A 22,508-nucleotide genomic window follows, 5' to 3' on the forward strand; every position below is an offset into this window, starting at 1 on the left:
ATGTGTTTGTGTGTTTACATGATGTTTTGTTTAACCCAGGACATGCACGCAAGAATAGAGCATAAATGCGTTCCAGCCTGTCTTCTCTATTCTCATTCTCTCTCTCTCTCTTTCTCTCATTGTACATGCAGCAGTAAAGTTGTTTCGTCTATCCTGAGTCATAATCCATCTGCTCAGTGGAGCTTTGAAGATTCATGTACAACAACCATCCACAAGGGTGTGGAAAACAGGACAGAGGCTCTTGATGGTTACTGTGAACATGTTGTTGATTTCAAACTGGAATATCTTGGACTGCACAGTTTTGGAGTGCCATGGAACGCATCCTATGGACTGTCGTTTGCCTGAATTAATAAATACCACTCTTGCAAAAATTGTCATTTACTGGCCTTGAATGGGACGACTGCTGAATTCAGATTCTCAGGGATATCAGCTGAGATTTCGACAGAAGAAAACGCTGAAAGTTGGCTCATGGAGCAGAAGGTTTCTTTGGTCAATAACTCAATGGTTTGCAATGGAAGTGAAGACAGAAATAGGTCATACTCTTTGACGTCTATGGCTGTCCAGAAAAACTGGGTTGCATTATTGATTTCACTGGTCATTATCATTACAGTGGCAGGTAACATCCTGGTCATTATGGCGGTGAGTTTGGAGAGGAAGTTACAGAACGCCACCAACTACTTCTTAAGGTCTTTAGCCATTACAGACATGCTTCTTGGGATCCTTGTCATGCCAGTAGCCATGGTGACAATCCTCTATGGTGAGTTTGTTTACATTTGCACATATGTATTTGCACATGTTTGATATTCAACAACAGTTCGAAGCTATTTTGGGGAAGAGAGAGCTTATTCACATTCAGAATATTTAGAGTCCATCAGAGCATCTATGAACAGCATCTGTGACATGTTGATTACCACAGAAAATAATTTAAACTCATCCCTCTGTAAAAACTATAGATGTTTAGTTTGTTTTAGCTTTAATTAGCTTTAAAATTTGGCGAGGTGAAACACGATTGCTACAGCCTTCAGTGCAGGGCTTTTGTAACAAATTGCCTGTTGTGAGAAATGTGAGGGCTATGATACTTTTCTGCAATATAAATTTATAGATATATTTTAAAATTGTTGTCTATGTAAACATGCAGAAGGATGTATCTTGCGCTGTTTTTCTCATTAATGCACAGCATGAACATTTTTAAGATGACCTGTCAAGTTTAAAACATTTAAAATGCATCTCAAGACTAACTCAGTCTGCACCATTATGTTGCACTCCAGCTGCAACCGTCCAGCTGATTTTGAACATAATAATGCATCCTAGTGATTCAGACAACTCGGCGACTAGTCAATTATGAAAACATGTCGACTTCCACACCCCTAGTAAAAAAAAGTAAAAATCGTCAAAATACGTCTCCTGTGACCACTTTTGTTCAGATTTCGAGGGGGAGAGTCTCTGATTTCATGACGACATACATCAATCACTGTAAGTATGTTACTGCATGACATTAAAGTGCAACAAAGTCAGAATAGACAAAGAAAGCACAGAAAAATGGTGCGCTGCTTCTCCCAAGTGCACCTAAAATTTAATCTAAGCATGAACGCAACATTTCGAGCAGAATTATGTTATTTTATTGAGTTTCCTGTATAAACCTGAGCTTCAGTCGTTTGTGATTCTTATCTGTCTCGCTGCATGTTGATATCAGACGTAATGAATAAGATTCGTGAAGTTCTCTTGCTTGTGAATGTATCCGCTTTTTAAAATTTTCTGATCAGATGGTTATTTGTTTAAAGCCGCTCGCAACCGGCAAAGTTTAAACTCTTATTATAGCGCAGCGGTTCACTGACAGGTGAGGGGTTGCAATTCGCTGCTGTCCGGGACGCATTCAGGACAGATAGCGTTTACACATCAAATGCGATGTGGTCATGTGTTTTTGACCACATTCATATGTGTTTTTTGTGATGCGATCACAAAACGTTTTAGACCCCGTTTAGACCTGTATTTAGGGCTGACCACATGTGATAAGTTCACCCAAAACACATCCTAATACCAGGTGTAAACGGGGTCTTTGATAACCGTTAAAGTATAACCACAAGATTTAAACATTGTATGTGTTAACAAGACTAGTGTGATAAAATTGCTTACTAACCTTGTATGTACGATGTTACAGTCAATATTTCAACTCCTGTCATGACTATGTAAAGCCATTAAACCCTGTTACTTTTGCATAATACGCACAAGGATACCAGAAAGAGACTGTTTTCTTCAACATGATCACTTGGGAAGTCAACATTTTGGTACTGAATGTTCTAGTACCCTGACAGCGACCCCATTCTACTGCGTTCATGACAAGTGGCATCTTCCATTGCTCATTTTTGCATCCGTTTAAATATGTTTGAAATATATATACCTTTTCCTGTGGCACAATCGATAACCATATGTAACAGTTCAAAGACGGGCAAGGAGGAGGCAGGAACCGGCTGAACAGTAAATGTAAAGTTTAATGTGAAATTCAACATAAAACAAACATAAACACAGACACACATACAACGTGGCCGCGTGCGTCTCTCTTTCTCTTGAACTGGCGTCTCCGGCTCCCCTTTATATCGCTCTACCGCTGATCAGCTGATTCAGCGCCGGCTGTGCAGCCTCATGGCCGGCCACGCCCTCCTCATCCTCCCCCGGTCTGACTAACTCCCCCCCCCCCCCCCCGTCTCTAGAGGGGAGACGCTGCCCTCCTGTGAACCTGGGGGAGAGACGAGGGGAGGCGTGGGGAGAGGGAAAGTTCGAGCAGAGACACAGAGAGAGAAAGAGAAGAACTTGCTCGCTGGCTCCCGGACGCCGGTCCTCAACTGCTCCTCCGCCCGCTGGCGGACGCCAGCTCGCCCCTTCCCCCTGCGGACGGCAGCGAATCCTCCGGCCCATGGCGGACGGAATCGCTCCTCCCCTTCTTTGGTGGATGGCAGTGGTTCCTCAGGCTCTCAGCGGCCGGCAACGACCCCTCCGTCCCCAGGCAGATGGCTGCGGCTGTTCCCCTGGCGGATCACCACTGCCCCTGGTGGAGCACCACTGTAACAGTATAAGGACAGGCAAGGAGGAGGCAGGAACCGACTGAACAGTAAACATAAAATTTTATATGAAACTCAACATAAAACAAACATAAACACAGGCGTGCAGCCTCACGGCCCAACCATTCCCTCCTCCTCGTCACACCATGTAACCAGGAAGTAATTGCGTTCACATAATCAATGACGACCCCGATTCAGAGGTTGCATTTTCCTTCTAAGATAAAACTTTTACTCCACTTATGGTTAGGTTTAGGGTTGGCAGTTGGGGACTGAATAAATTAAATATGCTAAACTAGTAGTCCAAACTGAAAAAAGCCTTTATTAAATCATGGCTATTAAATTAAAAACATTACACAAAATGACGCATTGCAGATTAGAATGTCTTTATCAAGTTGATTTAAATGAAATATGCATTCCTCTTCACTGTATTACATAATTTACGACTCAAACAACTCTCTTTACAACTCTATTTTGGTACCCTTCTATGGACATTTCACCTGGAAACTGTATGTTCGAAAACACTTACTGCTTTGGTCACTGGGGGCAATGGTTCTAATTTTGGTAAGCACAGACTGATTTTAGCTAAAGAACTTTCAATCTACAGTCACCAAATTCACAATGAGATCAGTCTGTTTACATACAGGAATTACATGACCAGAAGTTCATCCACCTAGAAAAGTAGTCTCACTGCTAAAAGAACCATTTCCCCAACTTTACAGCTCAAAAAAAAAAAGAAAAAAAAAAAAGGTTTATGAAAGAATTAATACAAGCGCTTTAACGAAAACACAAGCTTCACATTTCTGCTTGTACACCCTTCGGAATGCCTTGCCCCATACACTCCCAATACAAGTGTGTAACTATAAATGCCATTTTTATTTGTTTTTACAAAATGAAGGACTAGTCAAATGAATGTTTGTGTTAATCGACAACATCTGTGGCATGCTAATGATTACCACAGACAATAATTTTGACTTGTCTTATTGAGTCTTATTGTGGTAATCAACAGCATGGTACAGATGCTGTTGATAGAACTTGTTTTGAGCATGCAACATTCCTTTAAACAACCCAAGTTGAGCCTGGGGTCGTGCGAGGGATGTTATTTGAGCTGCTGTACATCATATATTGTTAAAAGCATTTGCCAGAATTCCCATTCTCGGCATAAAACATTTATGTGTATGTTTTAACATTGCACTCATCAAAAGTTTCTCTTCAAATGTTATTCCAGGTAAAATGTGTGATAGACCAATTTAATTTAATTTATAATATTTGTATCCCCAGAAAAGATATAATTATTTATAACGAATAATTAGGCCTCCATTCATTTTGCTGGAAGGTGATTTATTTCAGTGCATAATGAGTGCATGTTTGTCCGTCTGGTGTGTCTTATTAGCCTGTATGCATTCACGCATGGGGAGAGAAATCCCTCTTCCTCATCCTTCCAGTGCTTTAATGAGGTATTAATTATGCAGTAATGATGCTTTCCTTTGGTGTGTGAGTGAGCAGCAAAATTGGGATGCTTTCTATTTGATATCCTGAGTAGTTTGACCAAGGAGAATAAAACATGCCTCTTCCTGGTTCCAGGAGAGGCGTGTGTTTTTTGACAACTGGCCCTTATATATATTATATATTATTATAATGACCTACGCAAACATGTGATTCCTTTTAACCAAAATTAAACCATGTTTTGCCCACGCTTTACTGCCGACCGCAAATACTATTCTAGAAAGGGTGTTCACACTCGAGTCCTCGAAAAAGAACCTAAATAAATAAATGAATAAAACAGTGAAATTTGTACAATTTGTGAAAGGGTCTGTTCAGTCACTATTTTTTTTAAACCCAGTCAACTTGAATATTACATTATTGCAATAATAATGTTAAGAAATTGTTATGATTATGATTGTATAATAATTATAAGCATTATTACTATAATAACATATTATTATTATTATTTAATAGTAATGTATTACTTTAATAATTTCTTAACTTACAATGCAGTCCCGGTAAACACATCCTAAATATCCATCTGAGCGGGGTCCTCCCTGAGTATTTCGAGGTAGCCTCTCTGTTTTCTCCTCTGCCATGTTGAATGTTTACATCTGCTTCCAACGTGGAAGCTCCGGTAGGTAAGCACCATCAGTATGTGTGATTAATTTGTCTGCTGTGTCTTTCAGCAGTGATAAGCCTGAATGATGAAGCTGTAAATTTAACTGTATTTTCCAACAGTAGTGTAGTAGTAATCTGAGCGATCATGCAATGAGAGACAATGCCAGTTACTTCATGAAACCACTTGCTGACTGGCAGCACTGACTCCTGCTGGCTGAAATCTTTAATGTCACAAGGGAAAATGAAAAGTCACGTCTAGATGCTTTTAACACATCTGCACTGCTCTCACACTTTAGTTTTGAATGCCACGAACACAAGTGGAGTGATACAAACAATAAAGTGTCGAAGTGCAACTGTTCTGAGACATCAGCACTCTTGGAATGCCTCTCGTCCAATCAGATTCGAGGACCGGAACTAACTGTTGTATAAAACAAAATAATCATTAAAGTAATTAATAATGCCCCCTGAGGGGGCCTGGGTAGCTGAGTATTGACGCTGACTACCACCCCTGGAGTTCGAATCAAGGGTGTGCTTAGTGACTCCAGCCAGGTCTCCTAAGCAACCAAATTGGCCCAGTTACTAGGGAGGGTAGAGTCACATGGGGTAACCTCTTCGCGGTCGCCATTAGTGGTTCTCGCTCTCAATGGGGCGCGTGGTAAGTTGTGCGTGGATCGCGGAGAGTAGCATGAGCCTCCACGTGCAGAGTCTCTGCGGGGTCTTGCACAACGAGCCACGTGATAAGATGTGTGGATTTACTGTCTCAGAAGCGGCGGCATCTGAGACTTGTCCTCCGCCACCCGATTGAGGTGAGTAACCGCACCACCACGAGGACCTACTAAGTAGTGGGAATTGGGCATTCCAAATTGGGAGAAAAAATAAAAATGCCCCCTGATAGTACATAAATTCTTACCATTGGAGCAATTCAAAATTGACATACCACCTTCATGTTGCAGTCGGCAGGAGGCAATCAGCGTGAGCTGTACAGGCAAGAAACACTTATCGAGAGCAGTGAGTTAAAAAATTAAAAGAATCCTCAAACAGCAGGATGCGTTCTTGCATTCAAAGACCACTGGATGGAGCACAACTCTCAATGCAAGTGTCTCGGGGTGCGTTTATCAAAGTTTCAAACAGCATTTAACTCGACGCAGTGTCCTAAGAATGCAGCGTTGATGCGCAAGATGTTGAAAACCATGGAAACATGACGCAATCACAGTGTGACTGCAAAAAGTCAGAGCCAACAAAAATAGCGCATAATGTGGATTTTGTACTTGCAATTTTCACACACCGTTTTCTCTGAGCATAGTTGAGTCAAACCTATCTGTCACAGGACAGATTATAGTCTAAGAGACCCGAACTCAATTTTAGCTATTGCAATCTGCCTTTGCACGACAGAATTATAATCTAAATCTATCCTCCAGCTTTTTAGTTTTGGGGAATTGGAACTGTAGCTATTTGAGCCTAACATCTTATTTGCCCACTGAAACAAGTTATTCCCACATCTATGATGTAATGCTATTATGTAACTGGGTGAGAGTAATTGAATGTATACACCGATCAGCCACAACATTAAAACCACCTGCAGGTCCCCCTCGTGCCGCCAAAAAAGCACCAACCTGCATCTCAGAATAGCATTCTGAGATGCTATTCTTCTCGGTTATCTGGGTTACCATAGACTTTGTCAGTTCAAACCAATCTGGCCATTCTCTGTTGACCTCTATCATCAACAAGGCATTTCTGTCCACAGAACTTCCGCTCACTGGATGTTTTTTGTTTTTGGCACCATACGGAGTAAATTCTAGAGAAAATCCCAGGAGATCAGCAGTTACAGAAATACTCAAACCAGCCCATCAGAGACTGGCGTGAATCCTCCACACGTGCTATGTCTCCACGGTAACGCGCTCATCAAGCCACGTGATAAGATGCATGGATTGACGGTCTCAGACACGGAGATTCTGAGATTCGTCCTCCGCCACCCAGATTGAGGCGAGTCACTACGCCACCATGAGGACTTAGAAAGCATTGGGAATTGGGCATTCCCTAATTGGGGAGAAAAAATATTTGCCACTATTTGCACTGGGGTGTGTAAATAGCTACCTTTATTTGCATCAGGGTGCAAATAGCATTTGCCATAATTTAATCATAGTTTTGGTCACTACAATCTGATCCTTTGAGTCATGTGGCTTGTTGAAGTGTACTATTACTTTTCTAAGCGATTAAACTGGCACAGCCAGCACAACATAAACAAAACATTTACTGAGTGCACTTTTAAATATAAGCATTAATATGATGATTGCCTAGGTAAGCACTGCTAATGATGTGCCATAAACTGGCAGAACATTAGTATGTGTCAGCAATTCTTACATATTCAGCTTGATCTCATGAAAATAAAGTGACTATGGTGACATTTTTGCTAAATTATATTTCGTGGTTCATTTCCAGTTTTGGATAAGTTACTTAAAAGTAGTAATCCAATACAAATGAATAACTATTTCTCTAAAATTGTAAGCAGATTACTTTACTAATTACTTCATTGAAAAAGTAATCACATTATTAATTACTTTTCTTTTAAGTTACTTTCTAAAACACTTTTCCACTCAACAAAATCAAAATAATACCTACATTTCAACATACACTTCATACATCATATACTCGGCATAACTGTAATCAGATTATAAGTAGGGATGCACCGATACCGATACTGGTATCGGAATCGGGTCCGATACCACGCTCATGTACTTGTACTCATACTTGTAAAAATGCTCTGATACCAAAAAACGATACCATCTGACGTACAAATGCCATTACGTAAACATTCAGCACACAGATTAAAATAATGTCATGTCCTAGTGAGATTATTTAACAGCAAAATCTGTGATTTAATGAGATAAATAGATTGTTTGCATGTGCAGCTTTTTAAATGTGAGTGCTTGTGAATGTGTGGAGCCGGTGTTGTGCAGGCATAGAGACACACTGTTCATACCTTTAGAGATCCTTGGCTCATACACGGAAAACACTATTATGAGCATCGCATGTTCTGTTTGTAGCAGATGACAGCAGGCAGAGCTCTAATTCACTTTTTAGCACAAGTCATATACAGACTACATATTTATTTATTTATGTAGTAGCCTTTTGCAGTTTAATAATTACTGTGATTCATGTAGTGACCAGCTTATCCGAATTGGGAATCTGCCATGATTACGTCAGAGCTCCTTGGTCTAACAACACAAACACTTAAAAATAAAAGCTCAAGTTAAATGAAAACAGTATGACAGAAATAGATCACTACTGTATAGTTATGTAATATTCACTGTTATACAACTACTACTACTACTAATAATAAATCAATAGTAACCGTGTTATATTTAAGCAATATCTCACATCTGCGATGCTCTATTATGCAGCACTTTATTTGACATAAATAACTCCAATGTTGTATTTAGGATTGTGCTGTGAGGTTCTGTATAAAATCACTTCATTTGATAAAAATAATAAAATTTAATGTTGAAAATTAATTGTTATACTTTCATTTGATTAAAGTTTTAATTAATGTATTAATTTAAACACAATTTTGATGAAAAATTTTAATTAAACTGCTGATATTAAGTTCAGAAAAAAAAACAGGTATCGGACTTGGTATTGGCGAGTAGTAAAAAAAGGTATCGGTACTCCTACTCGTTCTCAAAAAAAATTTATCGGAACATTCCTAATTATAAGAATTTAAAATGTAATGGATTACACTACTTTTTTTGTAAAAAAGTAATTAGATTACAGTAATTAATTACTTTGTAATTGGACTGCACCTAACACTGTTCATTTCACATATCGCGCAAGTTCCGAGGTGAAACGTCCATTGTGTGGTGCCAAAAGCAAATTAAATATTCTCCCAAACAGATGAGGTTAAGGTTCTATGGAGTTTTAAATCAACAATACCAACATTCCAACCCTAAACTCAACAGAGAGTGTCATTAAAGCAAATTTGAGATGAAAAACGTAATTTCTGAAGCAACCATGTCATTTTGTTGTTCGTTTATGACCCTTTTGGCTCTTCAGGACTCCTATCCCGGTCCTTTACATTGCATGTGCAACGCTCTGTCAGCTGAGCCTTACAAGTCATACGCTATAGTAAACGTCTTTTGATGTCATAAGATAGCATTGTGTGAGAAACAGGTTGAAAAGTAAACGTTTATAAACGGATAATCTGCTGTTTTCCTCGTGTTATCTGATATTGTATGTGAATAAAAGCCATTGTTGTTGTAGTGCCACTAATGTTTATTTGACCAGGAAACTGCCACGTTACGTACAAAGAACCATATAAAAATTTTGCACAAATGTAGGTATAGTTACATTCTATGTAACCAGACTGCATATCACATGCTCCTGTGGTTTATTACGAATACCATTTAATTTGTGTTTCCTGTATATCAATAATGGTTCAATCTAAGAAATCCCTAGGCAGTGTTCTTCCCCATGAATATTTAATATGTTCTGATACACAAGTCTTTTTCTCTCTGATATGTTAGGTTACACCTGGCCACTTCCCTCTACCCTGTGTCCGATCTGGATCTACCTGGATGTTCTCTTCTCCACTGCCTCCATCATGCACCTGTGTGCCATCTCTCTAGACCGATACATCGCCATCCGTAACCCCATCCACCACAGCCGCTCAAACTCTCTAACTAAAGCCCGTGTTAAAATAATGGCAGCCTGGACCATCTCTGTGGGTAAGTGGTGTAGTGGTGACTGAAGAGGTGGGCATGTAGTGAATTAATGAAGACTAACACCGGATTCACACATACTCCGTGAGCGGGGCGTGAACAACGCGTTGTGTTTGGGCTTTCACATTGGCCATGTCTCTGTTCTAAGTTCCTACGGCAACGGCGGGAAGTCACGTTCACTCATTTAACAGCATGCTTGGTCACAGTGTTGCCAATTTAGTGACTTTGTTGGTAGATTTAGCAACGTTTTGACCCCCTTAGTGAGTAAAAGAGCCATCTAGTGATTAGCTACAATTTTAGCGACTTTTGTAGTCTGCTTTAGCGACATTCTTCAACATCTGGTGACACACAAAAAAGAAAAAAATTAGCTCTTTCGTGAATGATGTCTCATTTTTCTCTGTGTATATATATATATATATAGAACTGTATTGCTCATGACGTCATATCAGTGAAGCCACTGCGCTGCCATATTGCTATGCCCAAACATTCCAATGCCCCTATTGACTTAATAGGAAATCATCTCATTTCAGCGAGTAAACATTAGTCATTCAATCACCGATTTTATATCTGATATCGGCATGTACATCCCTAGAACGCAAATGGCCCACGCATGTATTTATTTATTTATTTAAAGTCTGGAATTTTTCCTGTTTCTTGAAATCCCGAGCGAGTTATGTGTATTTATATCAAACATTATCCACCTCTAACAAACTTCATCAGCAAACAGATCATCTGAATGTAAACAAGTTAACTGAAACGGAGTTAAGATACAAACAGACATTTTCAGACTTACTTATGTGATCTTCGAAGTGTTTGTTCAGAGTTTAGATTTTTATCAAAAAATGCTTTGTTCTCGTGGTCACTTAAATAAGAGCGTGCGCTCTCTCTCCCTCTATCAAACGCGCAGGGGGCACTGAGATTCAGGGAGACACGCAAAGCAAATTTAGTTAAAGTTAAACTGATACACAAGATTTAAATGGCAAACCATCACGTATTTATGACATGTATCCATGTATGACTACAGAGAGCACTTCAATATCCCGGTCTGACTTTTTTAAAGTCCCTTTCGGGGGTAAGGATATATTTCCCTTAACAAGCAGATATTACAGTTTTTCCTACTTGCATTACAACTTGTGGACAGTTTTGCCACTTCCTTTGGTGATCGTTGTGCTGCACTGATAGACTGAACATCGGGGCAGGTGGATGCTCTGACATCGCGATCGGCATATATCTTCTCCCTCATAACGAATATTATCCATAGCAAGCTAATTAAACATTAAACATGATTGTCACTAGAGGGCGAAAGTCGTATCCGCAGGTTGGAGACAGTGTAACGGGGTGTTTTTGCCTGTCAGTCATTGATGCTCTTTGGCAGTTTGGGCATACTAAGATGGCCGCTCGAAAACTTCCAGTGGCTTCAGCTCCAACTGGCAGTTTAACGTTGCATCAGCGATTCAGTTCTATTTATCACTGGATATATTGCATATTATCTCCAAAACAGCTCCACGTGGGGCATTATAAGGCATATAGATCCATGTTTAAAAATAATAATAAAATAACATACTACACCACTGCCTTCCCCTGGTTGCTATTGCTAGGATAATTTTGGACTTTGTCAATGTTCAATAATGCAGTTTAATTACAAAACAAAATAAATAAATAAATAAATAGAAATCCCCCACTGTCTGAATGTTTGATAAGTTCAATTATTGATAGCTAAATGATTAGCATTTAAATACTAATTGTTAAATCATTAGTTCAATTAAATGTACATATGTAAATTTGACGTCTTACGTAATAAATTACGTCATCACGTGATTTAGCTACTTTTAGCGACATTTCAGTGAGCCTTTGGTGACTTCCCATGAGAAATATTTGGCAACTCTGCTTGGTCTTAATTGGTTAATATATCAAAGTCCCTTTCAAGGCAATTCAGTCCACTCGGCGGACATCTTTGGAATGTTCTCGGGCAGGCTGGGCAGCTATTTTCTTTGTAAACAAACGACATAAAAGTACAGCTGCTATCTACTTGAATGGGGAAAGACTGAAATTTCCAAAAAGGTTGGTCAAAATGTTAGTAAATTGTAGTGTATAGTTGGTTCGGTTTAAATACTGATTATTTGTTTTTGCGTCTTTTCTAAAATATCCTGATTATTTTAGTTTTCTACTGCACCCAGAGTCGCTGAGTTCAGCGTGAGCTGTGTGGCAAAAATAGGCTCAGCACCGAAACTATCCACTCACTGCCACATCTGGAACTGTTCTGGGACACTTCAACTCGCAACTCACGCTGGCAATGTGAAGGGTGTAATCTGTTAATATGGACACCGAAACGAAAACACGCTGCTCACGCCCCGCTCACGAGGGTATGTGAAACCAGCATAATGTGTTGTGTTGTAATGATAAAGAAATAGTACACCCAAAAATTAAAATTCTTTCATCATTTACTCACCCATATGCCGTCTCCAACTCGTATGACTTTCTTTTTTCTGCGGAACACAAACAGATTTTTTGAAGGATATATGATGTACACCTCATCTGATTGCTGCTGGTGCCTAGATTGAGTCTGTGTTTGTAGCCAGCTATCTTTTTTATCATCGCTTATCTTTCTGTTTTCAGCGTTTAATCTTTAATCTCTGCCATTTTTCAGCACGCATCGGGTTTTTTTTCCACATTATTCTCTTATTGCAATTCAACTGTGTGCATTTTTCCGCGTGGATCCACTTTCTATTTTTATCACGTTTAAACTGCGTGCATTTTACCATGCGCGCCCGTTTTCTCCTCTGTTACACGGATTATTGCATCGATCTCAAAGCATTGCTTATCAAGAACAACCTTAACGACAAACAGTTGCGTGAGGGATTCACATCGATCTCAAACCCTCGCCGCTCAGGAACAACCAACAACAACAAACAATTGCGGTAAGTCATGGCATCCACTCATGTTATTGCTTCCTGCATTAAATGCCACATCTATTTTAAATGCATTTCGGAGGCTCGGGCGTCTGACACCAGATCAAATTTACAAATACTGGCTAATGCTAAATGTAGATTTTCTCAAATTGTTATTCATGTCGGCACTAACGATGTCCGGCTTCACCAGTCAGAGATCACTAGAGATAATGTTAAAGAGGTGTGTGAACTTGCAAAAACGATGTCAGACATTGTAATATGCTCTGGCCCCCTCCCTGCTTGTTGTGGTGATGAGGTTTATAGTAGATTAGTGTCACTGAATGGCTGGATGTCTGAGTGGTGTCCGGAGAATAGCATAGGATTTATAGACAATTGGAAGAGTTTTTGGGGTAGACCTGACCTGTTAAAGAGAGACAGACTCCATCCCTCCAGGGAAGGTGCTGCTCTCCTCTCTAGTAATTTGGTTCATAGACTTAATAGTAATAGTGTTTGACTAACTGGGGCCCAGGTCAGGAAGCAGGCAAACTGGCTAATCCGAATGTCTGCTATTATTACAGATCATAGTTTGGATATGCTCTGTTTGACTGAAACCTGGCTTAAACCAGATGAATATATTAGTTTAAATGAATCTACTCCCCCATGTTATTGTTATAAACATGAGTCTCATCTGAAGGGTCGAGGAAGAGGTGTTGCTATAATTTACAGTGAAGTTTTTGGTGTTACTCAGAGGACAGGAAATAAGTTTACGTCTTTTGAACTAATAATGCTTAATGTGACACCATCAGAGACAAATAAAAAATCTCTGTCATCTTTTGCCCTTGCTTCAGTATATAGATCATCCGGGCCTTATTCTGATTTCCTTGGTGAATTTGCAAATTTTATATCAGATCTAGTAGTTGCTGTGGATTGCGCTTTAATTGTTGGTGACTTCAACATTCACATAGATAATGAAATTGACACATTGGGATTAGCATATATTGATATTCTCAACTCTCTTGGAGTCAGACAAAATGTGACAGGACCAACCCATAATCATACGCTAGATTTAATTATGTCATATGGAGTTGATGTTGATATTATAGAAATTCTGCCACAGAGCGATGACATCTCAGATCATTACCTCATCTCTTGTATGCTGTAATCAGCTAATATTACTCAATCTACACCACGCTATCATTCAGGTAGAACTATTCTTTCGACCACTAAAGATAGCTTCGCTAATAATCTTCCAGATCTATCTCATATACTCAGTAAGCCACAAAGTCTAGAAGAACTTGATGTAATAACAGAACATTTAAATACAGTCTTCTCTAGCACTCTTGATAGTGTCGCCCTGCTTCGATTAAAGGAAATTAAAGAAAAAAGCCCCGCACCATGGTACAATGGTCACACTCATGCTCTCAAGAGAGCAGCTCGGAAAATGGAGCAAAATTACAAAATTAGAGGTATTTTGCGGTGCATGGAATGATAGTGTCTGTAGCTGCAGACAGGCACTAAAAGCTGCCAGGTCAGCATATTTTAGCAAACTCATAGAAAATAACAACAACATTCCTAGGTGTTTATTCAGTACTGTGGCTAAATTGGTTAGGAATAAAGCCTCAACTGAACCAGATATTCCGTCGCAACACAATAGTAATGACTTCATGAATTTCTTTACTGATAAAATTTAAATAATCAGAAATGAAATTGGAATTATGCAATCGTCTGTCACAGTACCTCAGAAAACAGTGTCTCATAATTTTCCTCACGAGCAGCTTCAATCCTTCGCTGTCATAGGTCATGAAGAGCTAACAAAAACGAAACATCAAAAGCCACAACATGTATTTTAGATCCAATACCAACTAAGCTCTTAAAAGAGGTATTCCCTGTAATCTCAGAACCTCTGCTTAATATTATTAACTCCTCGCTATCCTTAGGACATGTCCCAAGAAACTTTAAAATAGCAGTTATCAAACCGCTTATTAAGATGCCATAGCTTGATCCTGGAGAATTGGCTAATTATAGACCGATTCCAAATCTCCCATTAATGTAAAAAAAAAAAATGCTAGAAAAGGTAGTGTCCTCCCAACTATGTTTGTTTCTACAGAGAAATAGTATATATGAACAATTTCAGTCAGGATTTAGGCCCCACAACAGTACAGAGACTGCACTTATCAGTATTACAAATTACTTGCTCCTATCATCTGATCGCAGCTGCATTTCTCTTCTAGTGCTTTTAGATCTTAGTGCTGTCTTCGACACCATAGATCACGACATTCTCTTGAATAGGCTTGAGAATTATATTGGCATTTGTGGACTTCCATTAGAATGGTTTAGGTCCTATTTAGCAGACCTATTTATGCTCCTATTTATGCTTCCTCTGGGACATATTATCAGGAATTGTGGAATAAGTTTCCACTGTTATGCCGACCATACCCAACTTTCTTCGAAACCTGACGAAATTTCACAATTCTCCAAATTAGCAGAGTGTATCAATGAAATCAAAGATTGGATGGCCAGAAATTTCCTTCTACTCAATTCCATCAAAACAGAAGTACTAATTATTGGACCAAAAACCTCTAAAAATAAGCCGCTAAAATATAATTTGACTCTTGATGGATGTACTGTTACATTGTCTTCTTAGATGTTATGTTTGATACCAATCTGTACTTTGAAAATCAAATTTCCAATGTTTGTAGAACAACATTCTTTCACCTCAGAAATATTGCTAAGTTATGACACATGCTCTCTGTTACTGATGCCGAAAAACTAATTCATGCATTCATGACCTCAAGACTAGATTATTGTAATGCGTTACTGGTAGGATGTCCAGCAAGTTCAATAAATAAACTTCAATTGGTTCAAAATGCTTCAGCCAGAGTGCTGACTAGAACCAAGATATATGATCATATTAGCCCCATTTTATTGTCGTTACATTGGCTACCTGTTAAATTTCGTATTTTAACATTTTGTTAATTATGTACAAAGCTTTGAATGGTCTAGCTCTGCAGTACTTAAGTGACCTTCTACCATGCTATATTCCATCGCGTTCATTACGATCGCAAAATTCTGGCCTTTTAATAGTTCCTAGAATATCAAAATCCACAAAAGGAGGTAGATCCTTTTCCTATTTGGCTTCTAAACTATGGAATAGTTTCCCTAACACTGTTCGGGACACAGACATACTCACTGAGTTTAAGTCTAGACTAAAGACTCTACTATTTAGCCAGGCATACACCTAATTTATCCATCAACTCACAATTAGGCTGCTTTAGTTAGGTCTGCCGGAACCAGAAATGTTGATCATGATATATAACTCTGCAAACAAATTAATGGCATCTACGCTAATATTATTCTATTTGTATTCCTGTCTCATTCCTATCCCTAGGTCACCAGAACCGGCCAGATCCAGCTCCGTTCCTGCTTGGTGTCTGACTCCACTGCTACGTGTCTCTGAGTGATGACAACTAAATGCAGCCGGTGCCAGCAAGACATCACTTTAGTCTATTATGATGGACTTCAGAGGATGAACTGTTGCCAGCTCCAACCATGAGACATGGGATACTTCATATGCCATTGCCTGAACCTTGGACTTAGGATAGACCTCACCGAAATGACCAGCCGGTTGAACTGCGATGCACCTCACTCATCTCTGCCTGCATCACCTTGGTCTAATGATGGACTACACTGCTGAAATGGAATGCATAAACTATAAATTTGATTGCCAACAAAAGCCTTCATCAGCCAACTACACTCTTAAAGATTTTCCTGTCAAAAAACAGGAAAGAACTGGCAGCAGGTTTGCCAGCATGATACTGTATTATCAGAAATTAACAGCTAGATACTGTTTTAACAGCTACAGTATACAACTGTAATTTAGCAGCATATAGCTGTCAAATTACATACTATCTACTGTTGTTGAAATTAACAGCTATGTTCCCAGCATGCACTGCGGCATGAAGAAATTACTTCGATTTTTTACTATTTACTGGTTTATTTTGATGTTTTTGTTGTAGTCTAAGTTACTTGGATTTTAATGTTCAGCTCTTACTTATTTACGTAAAAGTATGTTTGTTAATTGTCACCATTGTTGTGTTTTGTATGCTGAGGTTGATATCTGTGTGTCTTGGTAACAACTCAAGTTATGATGTAAGTTCATCAAAAACATCAAACACTCAATATGCTGACATAATTTTGCTGAAATATCCTCTATTGTTTTTGTTTGTATGTATAATGCATCACTATTGTCACATATAGTGCCATTAGCAAGGTAGGATCAGATATTTAGTCTGACCTTAGATTTTGTTTTCCAAGTAGAATAGTGCAACAACATGTCTTTAACTTAAACATAAATTGACTGGCTGGAAGAACATAATATAATAATAAAGAAGGTCCAAGGTGCCAGCTCAAGAGATCACTAATCACCGTAATGGTAACTTCAATCAAAACACAACTATTGATAACAAAACAACAACACTAATTAAACTAAGACTTCTATTAAGTCTGAATAAATAATTTTTTTCAATTTTTGTAGCCCCAGTGCATGGCCAAGCATACATACATATTCAAGCGCAAAGGCTTATGGGTATTTCACCATTATAACCCACAATGCAGTGCTATACTGTTATTTTACTGTGTACAGATTGTTGTTGTTTTGTTTTGTTTTTTCTTAAAAAATACACTGTTCAATCCTGGCAAAATTGTACATTTAATATGTACATTGCTTCTAAGGTTGATCCTTTTTTTTGACTTCTCATTAGACAGACAAGTGAAGGCTGATGTGAGATGATAAAGAACAGAGGTGTTGGTCAGAAACATCATGAACACTAACCATGTGCCACACACTACAATTTTCATGGGGGGGTGGGGGTGTCAAAATGTCACTATAGCTTTCACCAAGATGATATCATGATTTTAAATGTTCATTTTCCCCTTATGACTTGCACAGAACAGCTATTTACCGTAAAACTAGTCACTTCACAGTGAGCCTGCTCTTGATCTTCCAGAATGCAACATTTTTAACAGCAAACCACTGTACTTAAGAATCACAGTAGATTGCTGTAGGAATTTGGCTGTAAATTTACAGCAATTTTTTACAATGTAACAAAGGACAATGCATCTATATAAACTTCTGCAGTTAATCCAGGATGGACTTCAAAGACATTAGTCATTAATCTTACAGTTCATACAAAATCTTTGTTTAAACACTGGCCCTTAACACTTACTTAGTTTACTAATTTTAAACCATGACTTGAACTGCACATAAATAAGTAATATTGGCATTATATTCATGATGTTAGCCAGAGGGGAACTGGCCCCCACAGTGAGCCTGGTTTCTCCCAAGGTTATTTTTCTCCATTAACTAACATCTTATAGAGTTTTGTGTTCCTTGCCACAGTCGCCTTCGGCTTGCTTACTGGGGTTCTAAATACAATTATTATTTAATTATTTATTTCTATACAAAATGTACAATCATATTTAATCAAACTACACAATGATGACTCTAAGACTTTATAGATATTACAGTTTCATTTTCTGTTAATGCATGATTTTCTGAAAAGCTGCTTTGAAATTATGTGTGTTGTGAAAAGCACTATCCAAATAAAAATGACTTGACTTGATATGTTTTTGTCCATACAATGCAAGTCAATGGGGTCCAAAACTTTCAACCACAAGGAAGTCTTAATGAGCTTCTTAAAATGCCAAGGAGGCTGCAAGGCTATGTCCTTATTGGAGCTTGAATGTTTTGGACCCCATTGACTTGTATTGTATGGACAAAAACACATCATATAATCCTTAAAAAAAATTGTGTTCTGCAGAAGAAAGTCATACGAGTTTAAGACAGCATAAGGGTGAGTAAATGATGACAGAATTATAATTTTTAGGTGAACTATTCCTTTAATGTTATAAAGTAACTATGTAAACCTATATCTTGTACATTACAATACATTACAAAGTATCAATGGTAATTTGGTTATTTGGTTTATTTGTGTACAATATGCGTTGTTATCTGTCTTCTACTAAGAAATTTAAATTGAAATGATCTGATATATATATATATATATATATATATATATATATATATATATATATATATATATATATATATATATATCAAGAAAAAAGCACTACTCTCTGAAGCAAAAGGCACAAAAAAAATTATGAAATTATGAAAATTTGGCTGATAATTAATGGTCAAACAAATAATTGTGTTTATGATGATTAATTGTCTGTTTTAGGGCTGTGACGCTTAATTGTCTCGTTAAGGGCTTTCACGTGTCATATTGCTGTACTTTTTTTAGGTGTGTTTTTTCCGCATGTGTGCTTCATACAACTTAAGAAGTCTTTTTTTAATTTTTTTTTTTTTTACTTGAAATCTATTAATCAAATAATAAAATAGGGAAATATGATTTCTTTTTAAGGCTTTAAAAACGTATGAATGTTTCAAAATATTTCTAAATACTTAAAATATGTCTCTCTTTTTGGTCAACTTTAGTTTTGGTCAATTTTACATGTACACTGTTGTTTTTTGAAGTCATATATATTATATTATATATTTTTATAAAATATAAAATATAATGTATATATATATATATATTATTATATTTATCTAATATTTATTATATTATGCAATAGTAAAATATTTCTGTCCTAATTTCTTCACTTTCGCACGTTGCTCTGTTTAAACCCACAAGCCCTTATTTGTCATGAAGTAAAACCTTTGAGATTTCGTTTCACCATTTCACCACTCCACATATACAGTAAGTGTGCGTCTCCTCCTCCGTGTCACTGTGTCATTAACACTATCAGATTTTATACTTGTTCGTTTATATTTTCGCGGGAGTTTGACGCGAGCCTCTGCAGACAGCGCTTGCATCAGAGCGCTTCACGTGCTCTTCAGGACAGGAGCTGGTAGACATCCGCTGTGCAGCTCAGTGAAGCTCAGACTCCGAGTTCAACTGAATGACACACAAACGCACCGTGCATGGCATTTATACAGTATATTCGCTTAAAATGACCCTTTTTGGGCATTAAAATGTTATTGGAATTAGAATGCCCAATAATCGCAGTTATCTCAAATAACCGCGGTTCGATCAAATAACTGCGATCAGATGGTTATTTAATAATTGCGACAGGCCTATGATACACAAAATGCTTAGAAAAATAGGTGGGCATAGGCTGTATGCATTTACCACACATTTGGTGCTAGATCCTCCAAACTAAAGAGGTTATTGCATTCCAACTAAATGCTGAACTGCTAAACAACTGAGACTGCATTTATTATAGTTGTTTCCAAACCAAAGCACCAAGCTGTTTTTTCACTGTCTGTTTCTTTCTCATTCTGTCTCCATCTGTCTCCAGTTATCTCCATGCCTGTCCCAGTCCTCGGCCTGCATGATCACTCCAAAGTCTTCCGGAATGAAAGCTGCCAACTGACAGATGGCAATTTTGTTCTGATTGGCTCTTTCGTGGCATTCTTTATCCCCCTCATCATCATGGTGGTCACATACATTCTCACCATCAGCACTCTGCAAAGCGAAGCGACTTTGTGCCTGGACCAACTCATTGTGCAGCCAAAATGGTCTTTCACAATTGGACTCCTCCCACGAGGTTCTCTGTCCTCTGAGCGACTGTTTTCCCGTTCGTCTCTTTGTCACGCCATTGATGGGACGAGCAGAGGATCAGGCCGTTGCACCATGCAGTCCATCAGCAATGAGCAGAAGGCGTCTAAAGTGCTGGGCATCATCTTCCTTCTCTTTGTGATCATGTGGTGTCCATTTTTCGTGACGAACGTGATGTCGGTGGTGTGCGACTCGGCATGTGACGAAGATTTGGTGGGAGGACTAATGAATGTGTTTGTGTGGGTGGGTTATCTGTCGTCTGCAGTCAACCCTTTCATCTACACGCTCTTCAATAAGACGTACCGCGCCGCCTTCGCCCGGTACATGCGTTGCCATTACCGTGATGAGAGGAGGCCACTACAGCTGATACTGGTCAGCTCCATCCCTCCTCTGGCATACAGCTCCTCCAGGTCTCCACTGAAGGTGGAGAGCTCATCAGAAGGGAGGGTGGAAGGCAGCCAGTCTCGAGGCTTCTTCAACACAGACAAGTCAAACTCTATAAATGCACAACACAAGGAAAGGGATGAAGTAGTAAGTCATGTGTAAGAGTGAAAACGGACACAAGTGTAATGGTTTTCAACTGGTTTTACTGCAGAACCCAGATTTTACATTGGAGATCAAGTGGCGATCAAGCAAAAATTAACACAAATAAAAGCAAATTAAATCAAATAATTAATAAACTCCATAAACAGCGCTGAAATCCAATATGAGAGCCACGTCGATTACATCAAAACCTCATTGGTTCATGCGCATTTCGTGACCAAATACACAACACCCAATATACACATATTGGTTTTCAGCGCTGTTTTTGGACCAGTGGTGATTGCTTTAAGACTACACGGGAAACATAGCTTCCCCCCTAAAATTTGCAATGAAGTTTAATATTTGTACAAATAATCTATATAAATTACATAGCACTCTTTGTGAATTTCAATATTTTAGCAAATAGATGTGTTAAAATCACACATCACTATCGTGCTATTCGTTGAAGTAACGATTTATTTTTCTAAATTAATATGCCCATAGAAGTCTGTGGTGGCTTGGCCCATAGAGCCCCATTGAAGCCAAGTTTATAGCAGATTCTGGTACCTTTCAAATCAAGGCGCACAAGATGTTTTCTTTGGATGAGAGGCTGTTAATGTGTCATTCTGGGTCCTACCCGGAAGTGCCATGAGTGCTATTTTCTTTGGATCTGCATCTGATTTCCTACTGGACATTGGGTTTTCAATCAATATAACTGTGTCCTGAAAGCCCAGCTTCTCTGTATGATGATTGGTTGAGCTCTCAAATGGGAAAGAGTTCACAAAAAACAGCCAATAACTGAAACGTGATGTATGTGATTGACAGTTATTGAAATGTAAATGCACCACTGTCGAGCGCACAGAGTTCAGCGACTCTGCGATAGACATGCATTTCTTTGTAATCTGATGTAACATGCATTTCAACTTTCATAATCAGGTATTTTGCCTAATTTGTTGTACAGTTGAGCTTAGTTTATTATATCCATTTAGAAATTTGAGCAGTTTCAGCAGCTTTTGGAAGCAACATAAAACCAAAAACAATAGTCTGTGATTCCCCAGTTTACAGTTCCCCATTGTAATGGACTTTATTAATGATTTTATTTGATTTGAGAGTGAATTATGAATTAAATTACGGTCTGTTCAAGATACAAGGTGACCATATGCCTTCAGAAGAATTGGTGTATGATGCACAAGTCACATGGACCAACAATATGCAAAATGATTATAACACAGATTATTATGACATTAGCTAAATAGAAATTTTTTTATTTTTTATTTTTATACATCTCTTAGTTGTCTGTCACTCACTCGACGTTGTGTCGATGTAGTGACACTAGGGGTTCGATCTTGAGAGCCCCAATCACCTTTGCTTAAAATAGAAAAGGCCAATGAGAATTGGTGAGTGGAATTTGCATGCCACTCTCCGCCCCGGACATACGGGTATAAAAGGAGATGGCGTGTACCACTCATTAAGATTTTTTCTTCGGAGCCGAACGCATGTGTGTTCGTCCCTATTATCCTTTGCTTACGATGCTGGATTTTTATGGCGCATATCAGCGGTCACCCTCGCACGGAGTGTTGTGTTTCCCCTGGGCACTTCGGT

The 22,508-nt window shown here is 38.6% G+C and overlaps 1 protein-coding gene across 1 annotated transcript; it reads left to right on the forward strand.

Annotated features, from left to right (window-relative positions):
• Positions 1-375: 375 nt before the first annotated feature.
• LOC127445685 (5-hydroxytryptamine receptor 2A-like) lies at positions 376-20,930 on the forward strand (the record flags this gene model as incomplete). Its single annotated transcript, XM_051705909.1, has 3 exons — positions 376-757; positions 9,680-9,880; positions 20,125-20,930. Coding segments are annotated over 3 exons (1,389 nt in total), but the record flags the coding sequence as incomplete, so codon positions are not given.
• Positions 20,931-22,508: the final 1,578 nt, after the last annotated feature.

This window comes from Myxocyprinus asiaticus, chromosome 9 (genome assembly GCF_019703515.2).
Source record: "Myxocyprinus asiaticus isolate MX2 ecotype Aquarium Trade chromosome 9, UBuf_Myxa_2, whole genome shotgun sequence".
Taxonomy (NCBI): domain Eukaryota; kingdom Metazoa; phylum Chordata; class Actinopteri; order Cypriniformes; family Catostomidae; genus Myxocyprinus; species Myxocyprinus asiaticus.